Raw genomic sequence first — 27958 nt, forward strand, 5'->3', positions numbered from 1 at the left:
GGATAGGGTGAAAAGAGTTTATTTGTTCATTTTTGCAGACAGCACAATAATTCATGTTCAAATCTGGGCATTGCTCAGCAGATACCGGTGGGAAGAAGGCACCATAGTTGCTTTGAGCACATTGGGATGACAGGGAGGCAGCTCTGGAGGCTGCCTGGTATTTTGTGAGATGCTGGGAGGTATGCTGCCCCTCTCAGCCAGGATTTTGGGTACAGTAATAAATGAACAGGTTCTGATGAAGGTCAGAATGGCAAAAGGAAGTAATGACCCATAGGAAAGTGAAGATCTTAAAGATGATCTATGAAATTTAGTATAGATAGAGCCCCCAAAGGAGCATCTGCAGACAACTGTAGAAGGCAGCAAAACCTCTCACCACCCATTGCTCCTGGGAAAGAGAACCAAGCCACCAAGGGCCATGCAAAAGGAAAGCAAGTTGCTGACCATTTCAAGCAGCATGTGATGTGTCATAAACTCACTTGGTTCTCTCAGGGCAGAAGTACCAAGAGAACAAAAAAGATAAGATAATCTGGAAAAGGGTTTGCTAAAGAACAGGGGATGTCACAACAATAAAGCTCCTCAGAGAAGACTGAGGGATATTGAGAGTTTTTGAAAACTAGAGATGATCATTTGTCCTACTGCACTGTAAGGGTTTCTGACAAGCCCTCCTAGGATTACAGTACGTACGCAAGGCATGGCTTAGTGTGTGTAAAGCTTTACAGAAATATGTCTTATGGCTCTGTATCCTGCTTCGATCTTGGTTTTAATTAGCACCATAAATGTAAGATACATGACTTTTCATCATGAAAAATCAATAAAGAGCTCTGGATTTTGGCTAGAAAGGAGGACCCAGAGGGCAGCTGTTCTGGGCCAGCTCAGAGTTGCTAGCAACCATACAGAGGGAAGAAAATGAAACAGGTAGTATCGGGGGGGTGTATACTGGTGAGAGGAAGACATGTGTACTCCCTTCATTTAACATATCCACCTAATGAACCTGTCGAAGAAGCTGGGCTGGGAGAGGCTGTCATAGTCCTTCTCCCGGAAGATGGCTGCCCGGTCCCCGAGGCCAAGCTTCAGCAGGACGTCCATGTCTACGTCACTCCCGAGAGCCACTACTGTGGGCATAACGTCTTGCTTCTTCATGGAGTTGATGGCCTCCTCGAGGTTCTTGCTTCCTGTGATGCCGTCAGTGATGAAGACGAAGGAGAGCTCGGCATTGCGCCGGGCCAGTCGCTGCCCATCTCCTGGGCTGAGCACGATGTTGTTGATGGCGTGTATGATGGCTGACCCAATGTTGGAGGACGAGTCCAGGTACTTGATCTGTGCCAGGGCATTGGAGATTTCCGTCAGGTTGTAGGTCAGTGGGAAGACCACATCCTGGTCCCTCTCACTGCCGTACTGCAGCAGCGCAATCCGGGCATTCATGTTGTCGCTGTTGCTCCTGGCCAGCGTGAGCTGTCGGGCCACCTCCTCCACAAAGTGGTGGGCCCTGTGGAAATTCTGCTCCCCGATCCTTTCAGAGCCATCGAGCAAGAAGACGACATCAACGGGGCGCTGCGTGCACTGGGCCACCGCAAGCTCTGCAGGAGAAAGAAGAAGACAAATTTGGGAGCATAAGAAAGCCTACGGGATACGTCTGGGGGTTGTCTCGGGCAGTTCGGGCTGGTGTTGCCTCTGTGCATCTTTGTCCAAAGAAGGACGAGCCCCACTCCGCTGCCAAAGCCTGTCTTTGCAGCTGGTACTGCAGGAGCTTTGCTTCTGATTCCCTCAGGTCCTGGGCACTAGATCTTAATGAATGATAATTCTGGGGCCTGTGACAGACCTCCACAAGCATCCGTGAGATTAGACAGGTCTGTGCATTTGAGTCCCAGAATTACATCCACCTTCTTACAGCAGTGCCCAGCTCTTATCCGTAACAGGAATGTCCAGAGATTGATGGCAGGCAGTGTCTGCAAACCTCTCAGTTACTTCTAGAGAGGGGTTTACTTTCAGGGTTACTCTGAAACACACAGATGTGTAGGACAAAAGCTGTTTTCGTACCTTTCACCCAGATTAGCTTAATCAGCAATCACTAATTCCTGAAGAGCTTATAAAGGTTGGGTCATACGGTTGGAAAACAAGACTACTCTTGTTGATGCACCTGTACGTAGCAAAGCAGCTTTTGTAATATATAACAGACCAATATTGGAGTGAAACACAGTGGGACATTGTTCTTCAGTCACTCAGAACACACCTGTCCACAGAGTGGGCATAAAAGAATATACACAGTGAATGAACTCAGAAAAAAAGGGAGAATTAAACAGCAGTCTTTGGAGACAGCTGTTAGTTAGGGACCATTATTTTGTTCCTCTGCAGTAGTTATGTGCACTGCATTTGGTGTTCCTCTGTGTACACTACTCCGAGAAACACTTCCATTACTGCATGGTTGAATTTTCTTCTTCTTCTTCCTTTGAGTTTCCTTCTCTGCTGAAAGCACTAGTCAGGAATATGATGGCAACAGCAGTCTTGATTTGTGATGTACATGCTGCGGATGGCCCCCCTCCCCCCGAGTTTGCAGCAGGGCAATGGCTGTATCACTGTCAAGCAATTCTGTGGCTCTAAGACTGAATCTCAAAAGGGTGAAGTCCTGGAGCCGATGTCATCTTGTGTTGCATGACTGGCAAGGAATAGGAGGTTCTGGAGCAGCCCCAGCTTAAACATCCATTTCTGACAGCGAGGGGTAACTTTTGGGGTAGGACTATCGCATCAGGTTGAATTTCCTTACTATGAGCAAATCCAACTTGACAAAATTCTTCCTCAGTGCTGAACACTGTTACACCTGGATTCAGCACGGCGGGTGCTGAGCCAGTGGAATTCCTTGTATGAGCTGAGCAACAAGTGGATCGCTGTTTAGTACATTAGTAGTATGTGTGCGGTCAACATTCAGCAAACAGCAAAGTTATATTTAAAGCAAAATAGATACCTGCACCCTTGAGACTACAAAAACAGTGTCCAACACAAAACCAAGAGCCCAAGACAGTGTAGCAGAAGCTGCGATGGTGCATATTGTTGAGCTCGCAGACTATTTGGCACCACTTCCATCCATGATAAAACAGTCAAACCTGATGCAGGAACTTCTGCTGGTACTTGTGGTTTAACATAACTCGCTGCAAAAGTCTGTGGTTGTTTCTGCATCGTGTTCCCTGACATAGTAGACTGGCATTTCTCCTTAGCCCGCACTGTAAAACATATCTACAACGACAGCATGCCTTGCGTGGTGCTTACTGTACATTGTCTAACTGCGAACAGCCCTCTGCAATGCCAGTTCCGACTGCAGTAGAAGCCTATCTCCAAGCGATGCTTTTTCAACATTACATTTTGAAATTCAACTGTGCTACTCCACTCCTTTAAATCAATAAAGGTTCATACTCACCTCTGCCCAACCTTCCTTGAGAAGTGTTGTCTAAGGGTGCATTGATGCTGCAGTTCCCGGTGCGCGGGCGCTGCTGCCACAAGCATACTTGGCTTTGGCAGCGCCTGCGCTCCTGGTCCTCACCTGCTCTGCGCAGTCATGGAGAGGGAAAGGAGGGAAGGCACGCACCTCGCAACCTCACAGTCCAAAATCTACGTAGGGGTCTGCAAAAGCAGGTGGAAGCGAGCGGGTGGGAGCGAGGGCTGCATATCGTGCTGGAGAAGCATTACCAGTCTGTAACATGCTTGTCCATGTGTAGTCATGTTTCTTGAGACAACAAGCAAGATCCACCCACCTCCCACATGACCCGAAGCAAGCCTTAAGAGCTCCTAGTTAAGCAGACCATGTCTGAGAGCAGCATCACTCCATGGAGCTTCAGCGAGAGCATAACACATGTCTGGCTCTCCCGGCAGGCTCTACTGCAGCAGCACTCCCCAGAGACACTCCGCTCGCTGCTCAGCCCTCACGGCGGGAGAGGGCTGCCTTCGAGCTGTGCGGTAAGATGCCTTTACATAGGAGTTATCCCGTGGGAACATAAGAGATGCAAGGCAGCTCAGCAAAACCTTGGGTTTGTCCTGAGGTCCCTGTCCCTATAGACTGGGAGCAAAAAGTGCTGAAACCTTGGGAGAAAGCCTATTTTTGTGCAGCGCGTCTGACCTGCTCACGTGCTGAGCGACACAAACGCCTCCCCTGCGTGCCCATCGCCGGACGGCGTCTAGCCTAGACTGGCAAGCCCCAGATGTTGAAAACACCGCAAGAAGTTCCAAGTGGGCAAGCTCCTCATTCCAATTCCCATGCATGAGCTTGGCAACGGGCTCCACTTCGCACACCTGGAAACATTACAGCCCAACCGCATTGTTGAAGACCGTACATCTCCCTCCTACCCATTAAATATGACGTTTGCTCAGTATACTTTATTGCAATAATACCATGCCAGTTAGAGAGGCTGCAAAATTCACTTGCTGGCAGTAAACACTTCTACTCTTGTGTCTGCACGCAAAATGCCTTTTCCTCTTCTTACAGTTTGAGAGGGCAGTAGTTATTCTGGAGGCAGGAATGGCAGTCACCTGCCCGACTTTTTGTGAAAACAAGGGGCAGCTGAGCTCATGGAAATGCCACTCCTTGTCTAAACGCACGTACCCGCAGTGCAAGTGGCGGGTCTGTAGTCTCTCTGAACCACACTAGCCCTGGGTATGGATTGAATGGGTTATACTACAAGTTCGAATACTTGCTTTTAAACAGCTCACGTAATGTATCATGGAGGTTTGACTGTGCAGTCGTGGATTTTTTGCTTTGCACTGCCTGATCCTACACAACCTCTATCGTGGATATGAACAGGTACATGTTGCTAATTAAGACAGAAGAAACACAAACGTACAAGCAGAGAAAAAGGCAGAGGGAGCTCATACAGCTTCCAAGAGAAGCACTCCCCGGGTTTTGGTGCTCTTGATGGAAAGCCAGGGTTGCACCCCTCCCATACTCTTTGCTCTGTCCCCTCAGTATCCCCAGCTGCCCATCGAATGGTTGTACAGAGACACTCACTGCGGCGAGAGCGGACGCGCCTTGCTTTGCCAGCCTTGCCACACAAATGGCTTGCAGGACCCAAAGAGAGCCCTCACGGTAACCCAGCGAGAGGATGCAGAAGATGCTTCAGAAGCAGTCAGCAAGTACATATGTAGGAAGGCGTGGGAAAAGCGCATCGTTAGGCTCTCTGCAAACAAGGGGCTTGCTCTGGCCCTCAGCCACGTGCGTGCTGGCAGTCTCCTTCATGGAGCCCCGTGCTCACGCGTGGCTGAGGGCCGGGACATGCGAGTCTGCCGGAGCTGGGTGAGAGCGCGGGAGGGCTGGAGGGGAGCGGTGTGGCTGGCTCAGGGACCGAGGCAATGCAGCTCCTCTGCAGAAAAGCGGTGGGCAAAAAAAGAGCATCTCTTGACATCCCTGGGGAAAGCAGCCATGCTCATCAGCCAGCCAAGCCGGAGGGGACTGCTGCCTGTGTCACGTCCCCAGCTGAGTGCAACCAAGCCATTTCACTGCCTGTGTTTCTCCTAAACTAAAAGCATCTACCAATGTACCTGTCCCCTCTGCCAAACAGGCACTCGAGGAAAGACGATTGCCACCTCCGCTCAACCTCTGCCTCCACCCACTTCATGAGATCTCTAACGGAGGTGTCAGCAAAGCCCTAGCACGGTTTCTGGGTCTCCCACAATCTCGCTGTGCACCATTTTGAAGGTGTCAATGAACAAGTCCATCCACTCTTGCCGCTCATTTCCAGTGGCAAACTTGGCTTTTTCGGCGGTAAAGGCCAAAGTGGCTACCAGCTGGGTGTACATGCTGGGGTCCTGGGTTTCCCGCGTGGAGTTTAGGAACTGGGCGATCGAATGTATGGTGCTGGGGAAATCTATGTTGACTCCCTCTTCCATGGGGCGGAAAATAAGTGGGTTTACGTTCCCAGGGTTCCCGTCATCTGCAAGTGAGCGTCAAAAGAATATTTTCAGGGCTTGCTAGCAACGGCTGTGTCTCTGAATGCTGCCTGGCTTTCCTACGTGCACTGCACCAGAGAAGAACAGAGCTAACGAGGGACAGAGAAGTAAAGACCAAGCCAGATTTTAAATCTTTCTGCCACTTTTACGTCTGAGGAACCATGGGATTCACACCAAAGTCAATCACACATCAACCAAGAGACCTCAGAAAATGACGTGAAACCTTAACTGCCCAGTTCCTTTCCAGTCATCCAGCACAGGCACGATGGAGAAAGAGCAGTGCTTGGAAGAGGGCCACGGGGTCCAGATCCTTTCTGCTGTATGGGATTCAGCTATCACAGAGCTTTGAATTCTGCTACATGCAAGCTGTACGCATGATGCTGTACAGCCAGAAAGACATCTAAGGGACAGCATTATGTGAACTCCTTGCCCGGCACACAGCCTGCTGCGCTTTGGCTAGAGTCACTGCCCTGCGCTGTGCAATGCTCCTGTGCGGCATCTGGGCTAGTCGGGACCCTGAGAGCCTCCATCTCCACCTGAACTTAGATTCGAGTAACATCCCAAAGCTCAAAGCAAAGCCTTTTGCATGGGTTAGAAGAAGCGTCACGGAGCGTCATGCGGTTTCTATTGAAGCAAGTGGTCAGTTCAGATTTGCTTGGCAATTAACCCATTTAACACTCCAGCATCCTGTCAGCACCGCAGCAATCGATGGGTGGTAACAGGGAGACAAGGGTCTGCCCTGAAAATAGGAAAACCTGGATTTCCTTAGGCAAAGCACTGGGGCAGCACGCCTTCAGCTGCGGATGTCAACCCAAAGTGGCGATGTGCCTGGCTCTGCAAGGCAGCAGGGAGGAAGCCAGGTGTATGTAATACCTGTCCCTCCCTGCGCTCTGCTGACAATACCCAGGCTCAATCATGAGCAATTGATTTGCTTCATAAAGTGCCAGGACTGCAGCTCCGACAGCCACGAGGCCAAGAACAGGGCTGGGCGTAGCTGCCTCCCTGACCTGAACCCGTCTGTCCTGTCACACACATTGGATGTGCACGAAGCTCACGCACATACCCTGCGAAGGGCACCGTCTCCATCCAAAGGGTTTGCACGTGAGTTGGCACCAGCTCTTGAGATGTTCTTGGAGAACCAGAGGAGGGTGAGCACTGAGCAGAGAAGCCCCAGGCTCTGTCACATGCCTTATGTCACATCCCATCTAACGTGTTCCCTTGCCACTAGGCAAGTGTGATCATTGCAAATCCTTCTAAATGCTGACAGATATGCATCATGGATCATCCAGCGCGGCGGGTGGAAGGTGCTTTGCCCAAAGACCCCTGAACCCCTGGGTATCACTTAAAACTTGATCTACCAGGCCTAGCACAGATCCTCGCACACCAGGACCACTTTTGCCCATGCTGAGATGGGTATACGGGCACTTTCACAGGAGGCCCACACCTACCCAGCCAGGTCCCTCCATGTCCTCTGGGGCACAGGTGTAGAACCTGCACTTGACCTGGCCTGCCTACAGCATGGCTTGAGGGATTCGCCCAGGAGAGAACCCCCTCAGATGCCTCCTCAAGCCGTTTCTGTTCTGGTCTCCAGGACTGTCAGGTACCAGCAAACTGTTCTCACCTTGCATCAGGACCAGAAACACCCAAGTGCACTACAGGGAAAGGACCGCCAACTTTGCCTTGCTTTGGAGGGTTTTGATGGCCCAAGCCTAGGAGAACATGAGTGTGCCACTGCTTGGGTCAGTCTCTCTCCTGCAGTGTTCCTCAGAAACGGGCAGGCTGCAAAGACCAAAACCTTTGAAGACACCTGATCAGTCACCAGTGTGGCTTGGGGAAGTCGCCTCCTTGTGCATGGATCCGCAGGACAAAGCTCCTCAGAGGACACCACAGAGGAGCCTGGGTGGATAGCTCAGCAGCACGGTTGGACATTGTGCTCTCTGCATGGCCAGGTACAAATACTCAAAATAGTGAGAGAATAATTATAGCTTTTCTGTCTTCAGATTTCTGAGCATCCTGGGACCAGTTTTCCTTTGCTTTGTATGGAAACAAAGGGACTTCTTTGAAAATGAAATTTGAGGTTCTGTATAATACTGAGTTGAAGCTGGGGACTTTCACAAAAACATTCACGGCAAGAGCAGAGACAAAAATTGCAAGAACTGGCAAAACTTTGTCCCCTATAAGCTTTATGTACATCAGCAAATGTGCATCTATTGTATTTAAACAGGCACAGAGGCTCAGACAGGATCTCTAGGAATTCAGGTTGCAGATCTACTCCTTCAGAAACAAAATGGAATCAAGTAAAGCTACCTGCAGCGAGCAGCAGCTGTCCTTTATACCAGAGGATCCTCACAGCCTTTTTCCTTTAATCTAACACCCTGAGTTAATTGTTAATTAAATACAGCCAGCGTTAGAGAAGCCAAAGCTTTGGGTCCACTACGGTGTCATTTTCCAAGCGGTCCCTAGCCCCTTGTCACTCCCAAGGAGCATCCTGCCCAGTGCTGCAGGCTGGGCTCTGCATCTCAAAGGTCACAAGGGTGGGAGAGTTTAGCAAGGGTGTTTTGACTTGATGTATGGAACAAGTGAGAAATTAAATGCCGAGTTTGGAGGTCCAAACCTGGTGGATCCCCGGAATTGGGACAGGGAGGAATATCAGGGCTGAGTCATGCTGGTGCACTAACGCGGTGCACTCGTACCTACCTGTGCAGAGAACTCAAAGAGACAGGAAAAGAGCAGGAGATGAAACCCTGGAGCCTCTCCTCATGTAAAGTAATGCTATTTCCCAAACTCCTGCCATCCAAAGGGAACGAATAGGGTTGCACGCCCCCCCCCTCCCACTCCTCATCCTTGTGCGCTCTCCCCTAGACCTACCACCCCGTGCAGATGGCATGAAGCTACTTGTCATGTTTACCTGTCTGACAGGGCAGCTCGGGACAGACGATCTGTGGATCTGGAAGGAAAAGAAACAAGGAAAAGTGAGTGATGTGCTGCCAGCATGGCTTGCGCAGTCAGGGAGGTCTCTTACAAGGCGAAAGGACTCCGAAGGACTGCCCCAAAAGGCTGGACCGTATCTGAGGAAGGACTCTTTATCCAGGGCTACATAAAGGTCAGCCCCCGCCATGAATGATCCAACTTATGAGCTACTGACAGACCCACTGGGACACACTGCAGTCTCTGCAGTCATTGCAATGCACCATATATGCACCCCCCACCTCACCCCCTGCCCCCAAACCCTGGGGGTGAAAACTCCAGTCCTGGTAAGAACTGTGCAAGGCCAGGTACAGACCTGGGCAGAGCACGTCCTCCATCTTGTCAATGAACTCCTCTGCCACCAGGTCTGAGAAGAGCCTCATCTTCTGGACTCGCTGGGGTTCATTGCAGGCGATGGAGACCAGGGTCTCGCTCTGTTCTGGCTGATCAAACATGTCTCCAATGCCAATGGTGTTGACAACCACATCTCTACCACAAAGAGCCCCTAGGTTCTTGTCGTCATCCCGGGGGTCGTAGCGCCCATCCGTGATCACCACAGCAAACACTTGGGCTTTCTCCCGCCTGCTTTCCTTGATGAGCTTGTTGTAGGCAAACTGAAGGGCAGACGGTGTCCAGGTGCCTCCAGCAATCCACTCCAGGCGCTTCACTGCTTCCTTGAAGCTCGACAGTGAATCAATGCGCTCATCATCAAGCTTGATGGCTTCGAAGGTCCCCTCATGACTGTACTGCACCACCCCAACACGGGCACCTGCCAATGAAGAGTCACGTTACTTGGCTTTGCATCCTCAGTGAAAAGTGGAGAAAGTCAGCAAACTTTTGTATCTGCAAAGAACTGCCCAGTTGGTCTACAGAGCTGGGAAGGGAAGGGGGAAGAGCTGAAACTGCTGAGAAAATGCTGGACGGATGGGTTGCAGCCCAGGGCAGCTACAGACAAATGTGGAAGCTGGAGGGATCCAAGACCCTTTTCTTTTTCCCGTGCCCCACTGTGTCCCCACACAGCCCAGACCTGTCTGTGACTTGGGGTCCTTGGCAATAGAGCCCAGCCGGCTGACCACGTTGACAACAAAATTTTTCTCCAGGGTGAAGTTGGTGTAGCCAATACTCTCCGAGCTGTCTATGACAAACATGATGTCCAGGGCACCGCAGCGCTTCTCACAGTCTGGGGAGGAGGACAGGAGGAGGAAAGCACAAAGGTCAATGATGGTGGGGACAAAAGCCACCAGGGCAGAAGAGACCATCTATGGGAAGACGGAGACAGTTAGCATCACACCACAGGGTTTGTGGTGCTGCACAGGGAAGATTTTACATGCATCTTTCTGTCACAGGATACCAAAAGAAACCTTAATCTTGCTGTGTGATACACTCTATCCTATCATCTGGACCATGCAATTCCGTGTTACAGCTCAGGGGGCAGAGCTCCCTCCAGGGAGCTCCCGAAGAAGGAGGCAGCCTCTGTGACCCCCTTTCCCCATCCCTCGAGTGGTCGTTTCCCTGCCCTGGGGGGAGGTGATGGTCTGCTCACCACAGCATCCGCACGTCTCTCGCACATAGGTCATCACGTCGCAGTCCTGCCAGCAAAGGGTTGCAGGGTTAATGCCTCCCTCCCCTTACGAAGTATCCGTCCCCTCTCAGGGAAAGGCTCCCCCTTCCCTTCCCACCCAGCCGGCCCCCTCCCCTCCCTCCCTGGCTCCCGTGGGAAGCCACAGGCCACCTCTGCCAGGCAGCGGCAGGACCTGGTGACCTGTTTTGTTGTCAGGCTCTGCACGGCAAAGCCGTGGTTGCCCCAGAAGGGAGAGCACCAGGGGCTGCAGAGCAATGCTACTTACAGTCAGGCCAGGATCTCCTGGTGGGCCGGGGGTCCCCTGTAAGAAGAGCACAGGGATTTCAGGCGCAGTTTTCCCATGAGTTCCCTTTTTGGGAACTAGACATCAGAGCCATCAAAACCATGGCTTTTTGCAGAGGTCTGCCATGGGAAGGGTAGGAAAGCCTCGCAGGGAGTCAGGAGACGTGTCTGGCATGGTGTCCCCTCCAGCAAGCCCTGCTGCAGGGAGACCCACTGGGGTCCTCTGGGCTTTAGAGCATCAAGGAGAAGAGGGGAGGAGAGGAGGGAGCTGCAGCATCTGCTCAGACACGATGGCATGGTACCGTACCTCGGGGCCTGCTTCACCAGTTGGACCGCGGGGTCCGGGCTCACCTCCTGGGCCAGGATCACCCTGGGTAAGAAGCAAAGAAGGGTCAAATATTTCCCCAGCAATGCAGCCACTGGTGTGCGGGGCTCCTCCTGACCCCCTCGTCAGGCTCAGCCTTGCTAATCGCGGTCACCAGCCTGCCAAGGCTGAGCCTGAGGACGCAGGGCAGGCAGGGCATTGGGCAGCACCATCCCCAGTACATCTGGCAGAGGCATGGGAGGGGGACGCTGACCCCACGGGCAGTACGGGAAGTCTGCTTACCGGTTCCCCCTTCTCTCCTTTGGTCCCTTGCACTCCTTTTGGTCCAAGCTCACCTCTTCCTCCCTGCTCGAAGGAAGGAGAAACAGATCCGGCATGGAGCACATCTGGATGTGCTCAGGCAGAGCCACTGCTGCTATGAGCCCGTCAAAAACACATGCCTGCCTGGCCCGGGAGAACACCCTCTACACCAGCAGCTCAGCGCAGAGCAAATAAACAGTGTTTACATAGGCATTAACTAAGAATAAAGAAGTTTTGCACAAAGCATATTTCAGATAGTTTCAAAAGGAGATGGGCCTGGGAGATACACCCAGGCTCCGCAGCTGCAGGGAACAGCCAGGGCAGCTGCCGGCAGGACCGGCTCCTCGGCCACGCACCCGGAGGGTCGGGCGACCACTACTCTGCATTTCAGTCAGCGCAAAAAACAGGCGACGGAGACAAACACACTCACCTTGGGTCCCGGCTGCCCCTTCTCACCCTTGTCACCCTGCAAAGGGAGAGGAGGGAGACGTCAGCATCCAACCGGTACCAGCCCCCCATCATGCACGCGTACATCCGATGTTTGCAGTGAGGGGCACGAAGCTGAATGGCTGGCGTAGCTTCAGGCTGATGGTTGGGGTGGTGGGCACAGACACCTCCCCATCACCACCGTTGAGGCTGCGGTTCCCAGCACCTCTGCCATGAGGCTGATGGAGCTGCAGCCAGGCTCAGTCCCGGCGTTCAGCCCCCTCGCCCCCTTTGCAGGCTCCATGTTTTTGTAACCCTGATCATGTTTCTTCCTCCTTCCCTCTTCTCCCAGGCTGCTCAGCTCCAACAGCAACTCCACCGAAACAGCTTCCTCACAGCACGTATATCTGCGCCAGATGAGGCATACATACCTGCGGTCCTCTTGGTCCAGGGTAGCTAAAGCCAGGTCTGCCTCTGTCACCCTTTGTTAGAAAAAATATGACCCGTTAGAAACCAAACCTGGCCTTTCTGACCTGGTGATGCCAGTGACAGAGCCGTTTTTGTCTTCTCTTGGGGTGAGGCACCACCAGGAGCTGTGGCTTCTGCAGCTGGCCACGAAACACTGGGAATGGCTGTGCGGAGCCAGGCTTCGCAGGGTCTTGGGGACATCGCATGCCAGGGACCCCCCTGAATCTGTGCGGGGTGAGGGGCGTAATCAGAGCTGCCTTGGCCAGAGCGAGACCTACATCTCTGCCCCATAGGAAGGCTCAGGTTTGAGCCATTCTGTTCCCAAGGCATACAAGTTTGTGCAGTGGAAACTGCCTTTTTTTAAACAATAAGTAAAAAAAAAAAAAAAAGCACACCAAAATACCCTTTCAAATGCAGAGTTGCATTCAGGTACTTCACCTTTGGTCCTGGTGGTCCGGCGTCACCTCTTGGGCCCAGGTCGCCAGGGTCCCCACGCGATCCCTGCAGGACAGCGTTGGGGGGAGCGGGTGAGGCTGTTCCCTGCGGCTCCCCAGCCGCACAGGGGGCCGTGCTGGAGAAACCAGCTCTTGGGACGATGCTGCGAGACCATCCCCCCTCTCCCGATGAGGTTATTGTGACAGTGACTGGTTCAGCACTTGGGTTCCTGCATCCCATGGAGCCACACGAGTGTTACGGCACTACTGCCGCAGCGGGGTGCTGGACTGACCACAGGCCTGGGACAAATGGGCGCCCAGGGAGACCCGTCTTTCCTCGCTCCGAGACACCCTTCCATGTGATCATAGGTACACCTGGGATGGGGAGTGATGGAGAAGCAGGGACTCCTGGGTCCTGCAACTTCTCCTTGCCCCAGGAAGGGCTAGCCAGGTGCCCTTGGGATAATTTTTGAGCCTCCCTGAGAAAAGGTCAGGCAGGGTCCCCTTGGGAGGGACAGCACCGCCAGCTTATGTCAGTAGGACAAGCTCTCACCGCAGAGGGAGGACACGGTCACACAGATGCCCCAGGATGACTTACTATCTTGCCTGGCTCTCCCACAACACCTGAAGGGCCTCGGGGTCCTGGCAGTCCTTGGTCTCCCTGCAAGGCAAAGCAAGATGCAAGAATGTAGAGAGGCAGGTACAGGCAGGTGTGCATCAGGAGGAGAGCTGGGTGAGCTGCCCTGGATGGCAGCACCACTCTCCCTCCCTCCTGGCTGTCACCAGCCCCTGCTCCATGCTTACCCTTTCTCCTTTGCTTCCAACCTCGCCAGGCAGGCCACGAGGACCCTCTGGACCAGGATCTCCCTGTGAAGAGGGTAAAGGTATTCCCAGTCAGGGATGTCTCCAATGCTAGTTGTGCGCATGGCAGCGCTCCTTGGAGCGAGGAGGCATGATGCTTTTCTCAAATCTGGTGTTTCTTGGCTTGAAACACAGAGTCAGGGCAGTGTGCCCTCTCAACATGTCTCTTAGCCTTGAGCTTTGCTGCCCTTCATGCCCTCTCTGGATGAAGCCCTGGAAGAGGAGGCTGTACCGGCTGCCACCAGGGCAGGCATGGGTACGGTGGGAACAGAGCACGCATGCAGAGCCCACGGGGATCTGCAGTTCCCAGCGCTGGTGTTGGACACTTCACGGCTGGGCAGTAATGCATCACTCACAACACTCCTGTGCATCTGGGCTCATTTGCAATGGTCTGGGCAGTTGCTTTACTCACCCTTTCTCCTTTGGACCCAGGAGTGCCTTTGCTGCCTTTCGTCCCTGGATCTCCACGTCGACCCTTGGCAGACACAGAAAGTCACATAAATGGGATGCAAAGATGGATGCTACCCGAGCAGTGATGCCTGGCTGCCCTGCCTTCTCCCTCCTGGCCCAAGAGACGTCTCCTTGCCCCCTTAGCGAGTGTGTGCCTGGCACCAGGGGAGCAGGAATGCCCATGCCGGCACTGCTTGGGGGATCTTGCCTCTGGCTTTTGGGAAGCCACAGCCAGACTGCTCTTTCAGGAGGGTGGTCACTGCAGTGGCCACAAGCACTCGTGGTTCATTCCCTCAGGGTTAAAGACTCTGCTTTACTTCCAGCTCATCTGGCGTTGCTTCCCCCACCAGATCTTGCACAAGGACACAAGCTGGCTGAGTTCTGGTCTCTTGGCTCTGGTGGAGCCATGCAGCTGTATTCTTCCAGGGAACGTCATCTCCAACCCACTCCTGTATTTTGCAGTGCCCCATCACATTAGCTTTGGTCTGTGAGGCACCATCGATATTGTGACACAGCTGTGATTCTTTTCAGGGCAGAGCTCTACTATAACAGCCACCAGATCTCGACTCTGTGAGCTCCTACAGGAATCCAGAGGTTTGGGGAACTTGCTAGAGTACAGCCAAAGGGTCCCTGGACATCCATGGAGACATTTGTGGCTATGTGGGAATACAGGATGCTTCTCTAAGGTGAAATGGCTAACATCACGCTTAGGATTATGGAAGTACTGCTCTGTGAAGATGGGGAAGGCAAGGAGATCAGCATCTGCACATCTTTTGGGATGCAGAAGGCAGGGCAGGCACGCTAAATGGAGCAGTTTCTTGGAGCTCATCCATGAAACTGCATCACGCTCCCGTGGTGTGCCCACTGACCAGAGAGCTATTCAGACACTTACAGGCTCTCCTTTGGGTCCAGGAGGTCCCACTTCACCTTTTCTTCCCTTACTTCCAGCAGGCCCTTGAGCTCCAGGGTTGCCCGGAAGTCCCTTGAGAAGAAAAAGAAACACAGTTCATTAGAAGAGAGGTCAAGGTGCACACACACACCCCTCTTGTCCTGTGTCAAGCAGTCCACCCTTGAGCAGATGTGTCTATGAGCACACAGCTTATGCTTCCACGCACCCACCATGCCTTCATGTCAAAGCAGCATGCACAGGCTCCAGCCTTGGAGCAGGGTGATGCTGTGTCACCTTTTCTCCATCAGCCACTGCAAAGGCTTGTCAACTCTTCCTTGCCGCGCCTGTTCAGCCCTGCCTAAAGCCGCGGGGCTATTTCAGCCTCCTCCACTATGTCTGAAGTAACTGGCCATCAGCACAGCAACCCCTTTGGCTGTAAGGTCAAGTGCGGTGGGTAAAGCCTGCGTTAGATCTCTGAGCAGTTAATCGTTAAAGTCCACCCGCAGCCTGCAAACACTGGCACTGCCATAAACACTGAGGAAGTCATGAGACTGTGGCGGAGAGACCACGGCCAGACAGGGACCTTCTACTCCAGAGAAGATGGGAAGGCAGGGAAAGATGCAGTGCAATGGATTGGCTAGAAAGGTAAATCCTCTTAAGTCTATTTTGCCTGCTTTTCTCTCCTCTGGGCCCATTCTCATTTTGCTCTGGGCAGCTGCAGGGATGTTGCTCAGTCCCCTCTCCTGCTGCCCACGTGACATTTCCCACTGTACCGGTGGGGACACGCACGGCAGGAGAGCTCACTCGACCGCCCCACCTGGGGGCTTGTGCGTTCTCCGTGCCGGTGGGCTAATGTGCAGAACCACCAGGATGCCTTGGCGAGCAGTCATCTTTGTGCTGTAGCTGCCCCATGAAGAGCAGTTGATACTGTCCTGCTCCATGCCAGGTGGAGCAGAGACATCTGAACCTTGCATGAACCTACCGGGCTTCCTTTTTCTCCTGGAGGTCCCGGGGGTCCGCTGCGACCAGGCCGGCCAGGATCTCCCTGAAATAGCCAGAGAGCGATGGTCATTGCCTGCGTCGTCAGCATGTTGCTGTGCACCACTGACGTGCACCATGAGGAGCCCAAGGAGTGTGGCCAGCAAGGCTCTTCCCTCAGCTCCTGTGTCTGGTGATGGGGTCCAGACCCCAGGCAGACAGAGCCTGTGGGCTCCATGGAAGGATTCAAGAGCAAATATAGGCAACCGTGTCCCCACTGGTGGCCTCTGCCCACACCCTGCTTGCTGTTCTGACTACTTGTACCTTTATGCCTTCATCTCCTCTTTCACCTTGGTCTCCTGCATCTCCTGGGTAGCCATCGGGGCCCTACAGAGGGAAAGGACAAAGAACCACACATTTTGCAGTGGCAACAATATGCATTTTCCCTGCAGAATAAATCAACTGACTTAGAAAGTTGCTCTAGAGACTAAAATAGTTTTTGCTTGTCGCTAGTGTTGACACAAGGAGCAGTTCATCCTCTCTACGTGGAAGGGAGGGACACTCGGGGATCCCACCTTACCTGCCCATGGAAAGGAGGCACAAGAAATTCAGTCTGTGCTCCCTATTCTGTGGATCCCGGGCTTGGGATCAGATCATGCAATCAGTTGGAAAATGGGCCAGTAACCTCTCGTTGGCCGTATTTCTCTGCATGTGCCACTCAAGCAGCAGCTAAAGTCGGGGCGATACAGCTGATGTGCCTAGTGAAAGAGTAAAGCGTTCCTACCTTGTCACCGGGGTCTCCCTTGCAGCCCGGAGGTCCAATTCTCCCCAGCTTGCCCTAGAGAGATAGCATTCAAAAGAAGACAGAGAAGCTGTAGGTGTCTGAAGGGAAAATACAGCTTTTCCTGTTAACAGTTACTAATTTTTAACGTCATCTGCTGACCGTACCTGTGGTCAGTTAGAGAATAAATAGCAAGTGCTATTTCATTTTTAAGTGCTATCAATTTTTACTCCTTAAACAGGAGTGTGGTGTGCAGAGACAAATGGAGGAGGAGAAAATACCACAACGCCCCGAGTGGCAGCATGGGTGTTGGTGGGGATTCAGGCACGCTCATCCCATGCACATGCCTGGGGTGGTGGACACATCCCTTGAGGCTGGATTTGGTGGTCACTCACGTCCACGGTTGTGCTGGTCCTCCATTGTGCTTCTCACGTCGGAGCAGCTCAGGTTCACAGGAACCAGGCTGCCTGATGGACACCGCGAGAGCGGTGACCGCCTTGCTCTGCACCCCGAAATGGCTTTGCCAGCAGCGCTTAGACAGCTCAGCCCGGCTTAGAGAACGGTGGTGACTGAAGGACTTTTGTGTTTTTAGAGCTTTGGCAGGCATTTTAGGAGTGGGAAGAATAATTGGTATTGTCTCACAGCTGTGGTTGGCTGGGTATGTGAGAAAGTGCAGAGCAAAGCCAATGTGTGCTGGCCCATGGGCAAAGCCCGCTGAAATCACCTCAGGTTAGGCTATCCCGCTGCGGTACATCTGCGCGGCGTGTGAGCTAAGGGACGTCGTGGCCCTCTATGCTCACCGCAGAGGGGACAGAGGGACTTTGTTACAAGGTACTTGAACCTGGCTTTAGGGCTTTAATATTAAGAACAAGCAGTAGCTTAGAGATGAAATTTCGTATTCTATGATGAACTGCCGTGAAAACCAAATTTCTGCAAAACTTCCTGTGTACATGTCCTGTAGGGGTCACTGCCACTCAAGAGGAGATATCTACACCCAGATGATCCTCCTGCAGCAGGAGCACAGTCCGGGTGACACATCTAGTTCCTGCAGAGAGCTTGCTAAGGAAGGGGTAGCACTTCTGTGACCTGAACTAATTAATCTCCAGCCAGCTTGCATATTTCTACAGGACATGCAGAATAATGTGCAAATAAGTTCATAGAAACCTCAGTCAGAACAAAAAACTAGCGAGTGGGATGGGAGAAACAAAACAACCTGTGGAGACAAGGGTGGGTAAAGAAACGAAACAGCAGCAGCGACATTCCAAGGTGCTCCCGGGTGGTGTTACCTTCTGTCCATCGGTGCCGTTCCTGCCTGCCAAACCAGCGGCACCCTGGGATCAGGGGGAAGAAAAGAGGGATCAGCGATCTGTTAACACGGATTCAAGGGTTGGTAGCTGGAACAACATGCAAATTAGAAGATGTCCTTTCTTACCCTCCGTCCATCGGATCCAATCTCGCCCTGGGGGAAGAGGAGGACAGGAGTCAGGCACTGCCTACATCCCACCCACTTACATTGTCAAAACGTCACCACTTCACAAGACCGTAAGCAATGCCTGAAGGATGAGACAGGCTTTGGGATGCCCCTGGAAATCCCTCCCCATGTCCACAATTACATACTAATAGGATTATTAATCTCCCCATTACAGCTAAACTCTCCCTCTTTGCAACAGAAGGCTGTCTCCCCCAGCGCCCCCCAAGGGCCCAGACATGCCATTTGGTCTCTTCTTTCTCACCTTCTCTCCTTTCAGCCCTGGGACACCCTAGACAAAAAGAAAAGAAGAAAAACCCTGTGTTAGTGCCTGGGGATCAGCAGGAGCAGAGGCAGCGGAGTACTGGGGGTCTCAGGTAGGAAATGGGCAGGTGAGAGGGAGAAGCAAAGCTCCCCCTGCTTTACCAAAAATCAATGAATGCGAAGACCCCACTCACCGGCTATGGGATTCTTACCTTGGGACCAGGGTATCCGATCGGACCTTCGATACCTGGGTCACCCTTAAGGGAAGAAGACACGGAGAGTTAGCTTGAGCGCGGCAGAGATGCGGCCCCAGCTAACGCAGGGACGGCAGTGCTGGCTGCGGCGGCGGGGGACTTTCCACAACTCACCTGTCGTCCCTTGAGCCCAGGGGAGCCTGGCTCACCCATGTTCCCCTTTGCACCCTAAGGAAAGGAAAAAAAAACAACCCAACATAAGTCCGGGCTTGGCGCTGACTGTGAGAAAATGGCAATTTCTGGGAGCATCAGGCTTGGGGCAGCGTGCTGGCGGAGCGGGACCTGCTTTATCCTGGGGAAGTCGGGGAAAGACTGTATGGGGAGGGGAGCGCACGGAGCTGGGGGCAGGAGAGGGGAGGGGGCACCCTGCGCACAGGAGAGCTCTGCTCTTGAGGGTGGGAGAATCGGAGACAACTGCTGCCTCGTCCTGCTGTCCTCAGGTGCTGAAGGTGCCGGCTGTGGCTGGCACGGCCGATGCTCGGATGCCTCTCTGCACTGCTGTCAACGCATCAGCCCCGGCACGGACACGAGGGGGTAGGGGTGCTGGCTGTGTGCTCCTTTCACTGCGGCACGGCAGTGTCCCAGGGCCAGGAGAGATGCTGGGGAGTTATTTCCCACCTGGGTGCTACACCTGTGAAGTGGGATCTAGGGCATCCTGCAGTGTCTGTGGCAGGCACTGGCATTATTCTCTTCCCAGGCAACTTACCTTCTGCCCTCGGTATCCCTTGGGACCAGGCGGACCCACAATCTCCAGGCAGCTCATCTTGTAGCACTGAAACACGACAAATTAAACAGGAGGTGTAACCACCGCGCTGCAGCATGCCGGCTGCTTCGTGTGCTGACCCAGCGCGCACCCGAAGCTCGGCCCCGCACCACGGCTCTCCACGCACCTCTCCCCGTGACCGCAGCACTGAAAAACTACCATGGCTCCATCTGGGTCAGAGTTGAGGCAGCAACAAGCATGCAGAAAAATGCTGCCCATAAATTAAAAGCAGAAAGTTGCCACAAGCACATTCATGATGGCTTGGCTCTGGGCCCAAACTGAAAAGACAGGACTGCTAAGTGTCAGGTGAGGTGGTGTGGGCTTGCTCTTCTGGGGCCATCAGGGGATGCACGTGCCCTTGGGAGCATCACTCTGCACGCTCCTCCCTGCGTGTGCCAAACCCTGTCCATGCCATACCAGCAGGGCAGGAGCTTCAGCTTGCAGAGCACCTGCGAAACATGCCTCCAAAGTAATAAAATGAGTCTATTCGATAGACCTGAGTTCATTGCAGGTGAGGGGGAGGTGGACAGTGAAGAGTCCAGTGTGCCATTTTAACCACTGGGTCAGGGGACGGATCCCCAGGCTCTGCACTGGTCCGCAGGTGGGCAGAGACCCATCCCATGCAGCTCGCCGTAAAATCTGGCCTGCTACTCCGGGGCGCGAGCTGCTCTTCTCTAAGTGAGGCAACTTAAACCTGTGTCATGTGGCAACGGCGTAAAGATGCTGCTCACTCACCTCTGCGTAGGCTTCGTGTTTCTGCAAAGGAGAAAACAGGGTGAACAGAATCAGTTAGGGTGGTGAGCCCCAGGAGAAAAACCGCATCGCACCCTTGGAGGTGTGTGTGACGGTGAGGGAGAGGAGGCGGAAAAGGTCCCGTGGCTGTGAAGACATTCTCAGCAGAGTCCCCCCTTAGTAGTGCCTCCCAGGTGGGGCCCCACAGACCGTGGTGATGGTGAGCACACGTCTCGGTGCTGCACATTCTTCCGCGCGCCCCTGGATGGGGAGCAGGCTGGGGTACGGGTCTGGCCTTCAGCAAGAGCCAAGACCGGGTGGCAGCCTGCCCAGGCGTGCTGCGGGGGAACCGAGGCGCAGACCAAGGAGTCCTGGTTAAGCACCTAACCAGAGAAATCAGGGATGCTCGAGGCTCCGTTTGGCCCCTAAGTGCTGAAAGGACATAGAAAAGGAAGAGAAGCAAATGGAGGCGTTTCCCTGTGTCCGGGTTTTGGCTGGGATAGAGTTAATTTTCTCCCTAGTAGCTGGTAGGGCGCTGCAGTTTAGATTTAGTATGAAAATAACATCGATAACACACTGATGTTTAGCTGTTGCTAAGCAGTGTTTACAATTAAGTCAAGGACTTTTCAGCTTCCCAGGCCCTGCCAGAAAGGAGGCGTGAGCCTTCCCCAGGGGAGCACAAGGAGCTGGGGTGGCACAGCCAGGGCAGCTGACCCAGACTGGCCGAAGGGATATTCCATACCATACAGCGTCATGCTCCGTATATAACTGGGGGGAGCTGGCCGGGAGGGGCCGTGGCTCAGGAACTACCTGGGCATCGGTCAGAGTTTGGTAAGCAATTGTGCTGTGCATCACTTGGTTTGTATATTCTTTTAGCATTATTGTTATTATTATTTATCATCATTGTTATCATTGCTATCATTATTATCATTATTCTCTTCCTTTTCTGTCCTATTAAACCATCTTTATCTCAACCCACAAGTTTTACATTTTTTTTCCTTTTCACTTCTCTCCCCATCCCACGCGGGGGAGCAGTGACCGAACGGCTGTGTGGTTGTTTTAGCTGCCGGCCGGGTTAAACCACAGCACCCTGCTGGAGGTGCTCGCTTGAGCCCTGGCAAAACCCACCATGGGGCCGCTCAGAAAGCATCCCCCACCTCAATCCATGTTATACTCAACCCCCGTTATACTCCTGCCCCTCAGGTGGCACTCCGTACCATAGCTTGGATTATCCTGTCGATGGTGTTCACATCGATGTCCAGGGTGTCTTTCTGCGTGATGGCGTAGTTGTTGCGGTACAGCTCGTGCGGCAGGTTGGCGATCTCCCGCAGTCCCTGCTCGTAGACGTTCTCGCTGGGGGCCACCGCAAAGAGCTTGATCCCCATGTCTCGTGCCCTCTCAGCCTGCATCTTCATCCCCCCGCAGGGGCTGCCGGTGACGTGGCCGTCAGTGATGACTATCGCAAAGTTCACACCCGAGGCCATCTGGGTCTGGATCTGCTCCGTCATGTTGGAGATGGCACAGTCCGTGAAGGTGCCCCGGCCAAGGTAATTAATAGCGGACAGCCTGGGGAGGAATATGTCTTTGCTGCTTGTTAAAAGACTATAAACCTCCACCACATCCGAGTAATGAAGTCCACCAAACTGCCAAGTGATGTAGACTTGGTTCTGGTAGAGCTCATTCTCCAGTTTGTCAATGAACACAGGGATGAACCGCTTTATTTGATCCACGAGGCTCTGGATGGGCACCGTCTGCAGAGCGACACTCTCCGAGGTGTCAATGATGAAGTACACGTTGATGGGGCAGTTCCTCTTCTCTGCATGGAGACAATTATTCAGACCAGGTCAGAGCACTTCATGCACCCCTGCACCCCCTTCACTGTCCCCCAGAAACCTGGACCGAGAGGCATATAGAGACAGCACACAGAGGACAGCACTCCGAGCTGTGAAGAGAGCAAACCCCAGCACGAGGCTGGAGATTCACCTTCCCGCAAGGGCATTGCAGGAAATAATCAGGAGCTATTTCCACCTGGGTTGGAGCAAACAAGGAAACTGAGGACTAAGTGCCAGGTTTGAACAAAGAGCAAGGGTATTGACTTTTGCTCGCTCGCGCTAAATGAATGCCCTGCCTGCCAGGCTGCTGGTTGCTCTCTGATTTATAAATATTTTCAAAAAGATCATACCCAAGCATGATACTGGAAAAAGCCCAAGTCCCACCTAGCTCTAGCAGTAACATCTGCATTCGGGTTAGACGACTCTCCGGTGCCCAGGACTTCAAAATCCTAAGATCTGCTCACTATTGAATCAGTCTCAAAAAATCTTGCCATTTTTTGTAAAAGTCAGGCTGGACACGTAAATCACCTTCTCCACACTGACACTGAAAAGCGCTGAAATAATCCAATTCAAAATGGACTATTGTCCGACATCAGATACAGAGCTGAGCTCTGGAGACTGACTGGGATTTATTACTGCATCAGCTGGTAGAAGCCACCACTGGCGGACCCCAGCTCTTCCATCTCCACCTCTCTGCACTCCAATGCAAACCCAGAAATGGGAGTTTCCGTAGAGGATGGTGTTCCCTACAGACGGATTGCTACCCCAGGAGTGCAAAGGGGCCGGAGAGGTGTAACGTGCCACTGTCAAGTCCTTCTGAGCAGGCTCTACAACCGAGCAGGGCGATTGCTTTTGATGAAATGGCTGCCTAGAAATGAGAGAGACACCCAAATTATCTGGTTTGTACCTGCACAGGAGGTAGGACTAACATCTCCAGGATCCCCATCAAACTGAGCGTGGAGAGGAACCAGAACCACACAAAGGAGAGTGGAAAAAAAGGCTTCTCGGAACATCTCAGCGGTTCCTCTGGATATTTAGATGCCTGTGGGAAAACACCAGTTACATGTTAAGGACAATATACAACCTCCTAGCTCTGCTGGGAAGATACAAACCAGCCAATGCTCCATATAAACCCTGTGTGTGAAAACCATGACCTCTCCATCACCGTGATGCATCACTGGGCCACTAATGTAGATTTTTGTATTGACTCAAAAGCTAAGCAATTAAAATATTTCCTTTGTTGGAATATGGGCGAGTGATTTAATAGTGCTTTAGCTTCTCTGTCAGTCTGAAGGCAGGGATCAGGCGGTGGAGCTATTGACAGTGTGTCAGGATCTTCTGATTTCATGGTTTCTCTCCCAGTGTGTGTCTGTCTGCTCCATGACCACACTGACTCCATCACCCCTGATCCATGCAGCGGTAAGCATCCATGCTCCTTTCTCTGCCTCCTTGGCCAGACTACCAGTGAAGGCATGCAACAGGTCCTTTCCACCTCCAGCTCCCATCTGGGTGTGGTGACACCTGCGCATACTGAAAAGGTACAAAATCCCTTCCTTAACAGTGCTGCTGCATAACCCACGGAGTGAAGGGATGAATAAATCAGCACTTGAAGAAATGCACATCTTCAGCATTCAACCCGTCACTGGGCCTCCAAGGTCCAGCTGCACATGGGAATATATTTTGTGTAGGGTTATGGTAACTTAAGCAGCAGAAGAGTTAGAGATCTAGTCTGAGAACTTCTTGGAAATGTGTTCAGGCTTTGAAAGGACATTCACAGACAATACCCAAGTGACACTTATCAACAGCAAAGAATGATGCTCGCCTTCATGTTTAGAGGACAACCGCACTAACCAGCATGGCCCCTTGCTGGCACACAGACCAAGTGGTAGCATAGACGCTTTTCTGCTTGGTGGTCAACTCAACACAAACAAAAAAGGGCATGTGTGATCTCTGTTATGAAAGGAAGGCCTGAGGCCAGTCCAGAAAGAGAGTTTCTTCCTTGAATGGCTTTTTTGGGTAGCTCTTGGAAGAGTCCAAGGCTTGAACGGACACTGAGAGTGCATTCGGATGCATTGGCAGTGCAGTGGGAGGGCAAGTCTGTAATGCAGCTGAGCTGCCATCTCAGTTGCATGAGAAATGGCATTACCAGAAGAATACAGGCAGCTCAGCTCCCCCCGCATCTCTCTAGACACCTCTCTCCACGTGGTGACCTGCTATTCCCTGGTGGGACATGTCCCGTTCCAGTTTACACTGCAAGCTGCAGTGCCTCGCAGGGTTCTGCAAACTGGTTGATGCTGGAGATGCCATTTCGTATCAGTGCCACCGATCTCCTAACGACAGTGACAGCCTTCCTCCTTACTAAGGCTTGTGAGTACCCTAACAAGCCTGCAAGAGCCAGTGCTCAGGCTGGGTTTTGGACAGGGGAAGAAGAAACCCTCATGCTGGGTCTCCTAGGTGGATGGGACAAGAGATCCAAAAGCTTTGGGGACACCAACTTGAGGTGCTTCACAGACGTGGCTCAGCAAAGGCCACTGACATCAAGGGCCTCTCCCGTGCCTCCAGCTCAGCACCCAAATGTCCCTAACAAGCAGTTCATGGGTCCTTTTCCTCCCCCTCCAGCTCAAGAGCAGCTGCACAGATGTTTGCAAAGAGACCTGAGTGTGGCCTCGTGAAGACCCTGCACAGGCCAGTGTGGCTCAGTTTTCATTGTCCTGCAGAGAACAGAAGGGGTGTGGTAAGGATAAAATACTTTAATGCTAAATGGGTATTTTAGTTAAGATCAAGACTTCCTCCCTCAAGCATCACTACGGGCTTCCTTCATCTCATTTGCCCTCCACAAAGCAGAGCTGCAGGAGATCCTCATCTTTTGCAGGACACGACAGCTTTGTGCCTTCAGACAGCACCATTTTAGAGCTAGTCTTTAGCGTCAGCTGAGGAAGCCGGAGACGTCAGTTCCTGGAGAGGCTGGGAGCGCTGGAGGCTTTGGCCAAGTGTCTGACTCACGGATCACCACGTTTAACCACCTCCTTCCCTCCCTCCTGCCGTGTGTGTGTGGGTGGGAAAGGCGCTGTGTAGAAGAGATGCTCTCCAGGCAGAGCCGTGGCGAGCAGTTAAAACACATGGGCAACCAGGGCCAGGACTGCCCCTGCCCACAGCTTTGACTGGGTCCATGAAGCACCACGGCCTTTGCCTCTACCCAGGCAGAAAACACGAGACACACCGCACTTCTTCGTGGTCCTGTCGCACACGGTCTGCTCTGTTCCACTTTGTCACAGGCACTCTGTCTCCCTCAGGGGGGACCTCTGCACCTCGGGCTACGTTAGCCTTCTGCCATACCAGGATCCCTTCTGGTATTAATGGTGAGTGGGCACATGGTGGGGAGGCTGCTGGAGACTCCTCTCCCCATCTAAGGGGTCTCCAAGGCTGGGGTGGGCCATGGTCCCTATTTTGTCATCCTCAGAATGCTATCAGCTGTTGTGATGCTGTTGCGAATCTTGTAACACTTGATATTTTCCTTAAAGCCCCATCTCCTGCTGCGAAACGCTCAAAGGGAAGTCTCAGATTTCACTAGCAAAAGGGTGTACTTCGGACTAACGCATTTCTGGATGTTGAAGATGAGTTTTGAACACTGACAGTCCAGAAAACTAATGGAAAGAACAAATTGGGAGCTGACTCATTATGTTTGAACACTTGGGTCTGGCCATCCTGTTCTTCCTTGACCTTTCTCTGCAAGAGCAGGACCATGATACTGTAGGAGCAAGGCCTTACAAGGATTTATCTTGAAATTTCTTTCTGTCAATATTTGTATTGTTGAGTGATGCATTTCTTTCCCCATGAGATGCACACACACAAAAAAACCCCCAACAAACCAAGGAATTTCGAGCAGTGGTTTTGGATTCCCTAAACAGCTTTTGAGGGCACTGCTTTGCACCACCCTCCCTGAATTAGGGTCTATGCTCCGACCTAATGCCTCAAGTGCTCGGGAGAAAAATACTTGGTTGTTTGCTGCTCCCACACTCAGATCCCAAGTGACCTGGCTGTTACCCACACAATTGCAAAAGTGTATGGAGTTATCTACACAGAGCCCTGCAAAAACGGTGGTCTTGCAAGAGGACCTGAGTTCCCTGCTTGTGGGTACCTCTTCCCACCCTGAGCAACTGAACCAGATGTAATATTATGGCAAACGAGTGGCTTGCAATTACTCTTTCAAATGTGCAAATTACAGTTGGCTTATTTGCGCACTCACAACTGATTATCAGATTGATTTAATGCACTAGAAAGGTCAGCTCATGTGCCTGGCCAGGCAGAGCCATGGTCTGTCTTATCCCACACATGGATATCTCTGAAGCTCCTCCTGCAATACCACAACACCTATTATAGCTGAGCAAATTGTTCCCAAATTTACAAAAATTCAGGTGCTCCGGTCTCTAAGCTGACTCTGTCTGCAAGGAGCTTATTTAAGGCCACAAAAATCGCATTACTCTCAGAAAAGGAGAATTATGGTAGCTACGTCCTCTGTAGAATAAAGTTTGAACCAGCACTGCTGCTCTGGCAGGGACCCCATCCCAACTTTTTTCACGACCATGCCTGTGGTGCCACCCACTTGGCAGGCAGCATTTTGCTCTACTCAAATGTTTGCTAAATAAAACCAGGAAAGAAAAAAAAAAAGAAAAAGTGTCCCATTTGGAACAAAAGCTCTTCTAAATGCACCTCCTCTTCCTCATTTGCATGCACTCGGTTTGCACTTTGCACGCGGAGGGAATTTCAGTGATCGTCGCCATCTCTACCCAAATGCCCTGCAGCCTCGGTCCCTGGGCAGACCACCCAGCGGGAGGTTTCCCCCCGGGAAGGAGCCTGGTTCTTCTCCAGCTCTCCTGCTGCACCTCTCCCGGGATTTCAGCCAGGGAAGCCCAGGCCACGGGAAGGCTGGGGGGAGCAGCCCCCGCAGGGTGCTCTGGCCGTGGGACCGCGCAGCACCCCGAGGATGCTGCAGCTCCCTGGAGCTTCTGCTCTGGCAGCCAGAAACCTGCATTTACAGCGCTCACGCAGAGCCCTGCCAGCAAAAAAATAGCTGACCAGATGAGCAACAAGCTCGCAGGCATTTCCGAACGTGCAGTTACCCCCCAAAATCTTGTGCTTGTGCTTATGTAACTCAGCATAACTGAGAAACACAAGTTTCCCTAGTCCAAATGTTCTGAAATTCTGAAAATCAAGGAGGAATCGTGCACCGGATCAGTCTCTGTGCTGCACAGCAGTGGTGGAGTCCTGTGCCGCTGCCATCATGTCAGCGGAGCTGCTGAATGCAACACCGTTGTCCCAGGGAAGAATTTAATTCAACAGGTCCCCCCCCCGAGGGATTTTCTAGACCTCTGGCCCTGGCAGATGAGAGTCTGTGGCTCACACTAACCACACCGAAAAAAACCCCACCAAACCCCTCTTTGAAAAACACCCTAACTAGCCAAAAGCTGAGAGTAACGGAAAAATATATACTCTCTTACAGCAGGTACTGTCTAAACACGGTGTGCCTGAAATGTGCAGCTTGCTGGAGAGCCCGTGAGCAGCAGGAGCACAGGCTGGGATTCCAGGGGCTGCCTCTGTTACTCCTAGCTGGAGAGCCACCGGTCAATAAGCCGCACGACCGCTACACAAGGCGAGGAAAAGCTTTGCCTACCTGGAAAACGAGGTCATCAAAATTTCCTCCAAAAAGCTTCCGAAAAGTCAGGAGAAAAAAAAAAGACTCTGTGGAGTGGCTGGTGTCAGGAAGGCTCCCGCATCCCCGGCTGCAGGGTGAGCTCCAGGCGCTGGGGAGGAGCGGCCAGGAGCAGCAGAGGCGTCTCCAGCCCCGTCCCTCTGCTCCCTGCAACTCCCCTCTATATTCCTCCTCCTTCAAAATCAAGCAAATCCTCGTTTGTAGTAGCTGCAGACATCCACGGAGAGTCACTGTGGGTCTACAGACACCTCAGGATGGTCCCCT

General features: G+C 52.6%; 1 protein-coding gene across 1 annotated transcript; it reads right to left on the minus strand.

The window, feature by feature from the left end:
- Window positions 1-3: 3 nt before the first annotated feature.
- On the minus strand, window positions 4-27848 carry LOC129200245 (collagen alpha-2(VI) chain). Its single transcript, XM_054811585.1, has 28 exons — window positions 27656-27848; window positions 22892-23026; window positions 21370-21968; window positions 20156-20176; window positions 19364-19429; window positions 18772-18825; window positions 18616-18660; window positions 18405-18431; window positions 18104-18130; window positions 17958-18002; window positions 16675-16728; window positions 16215-16277; window positions 15895-15957; window positions 14916-15005; window positions 13986-14048; window positions 13517-13579; window positions 13311-13373; window positions 12717-12779; window positions 12242-12292; window positions 11815-11850; window positions 11367-11429; window positions 11067-11129; window positions 10743-10778; window positions 10439-10484; window positions 9923-10075; window positions 9212-9664; window positions 8837-8875; window positions 4-1577 (listed from the first exon to the last, which is right to left on the minus strand). Exons 2-28 carry the CDS (start codon window positions 22995-22997, stop codon window positions 970-972), a joined length of 3060 nt encoding a protein of 1019 aa, XP_054667560.1. The 5' UTR covers window positions 22998-23026; window positions 27656-27848; the 3' UTR covers window positions 4-969.
- Window positions 27849-27958: the final 110 nt, after the last annotated feature.

This window comes from Grus americana, unplaced genomic scaffold (assembly GCF_028858705.1).
Source record: "Grus americana isolate bGruAme1 unplaced genomic scaffold, bGruAme1.mat H_24, whole genome shotgun sequence".
NCBI lineage: Eukaryota > Metazoa > Chordata > Aves > Gruiformes > Gruidae > Grus > Grus americana.

Coding starts and splice junctions, on each gene's coding strand:
- LOC129200245 (XM_054811585.1), bottom strand. CDS start 22,997: ATGTTCCGAGAAGCCTTTTTTTCCACTCTCCTTTGTGTGGTTCTGGTT. Junction 18,003..18,103: donor TTGGATCCGATGGACGGAGG/GTAAGAAAGGAC, acceptor CCCTGATCCCAG/GGTGCCGCTGGTTTGGCAGG. Junction 10,779..11,066: donor CTGGTGAAGCAGGCCCCGAG/GTACGGTACCAT, acceptor CTCTTCTTACAG/GGGACCCCCGGCCCACCAGG.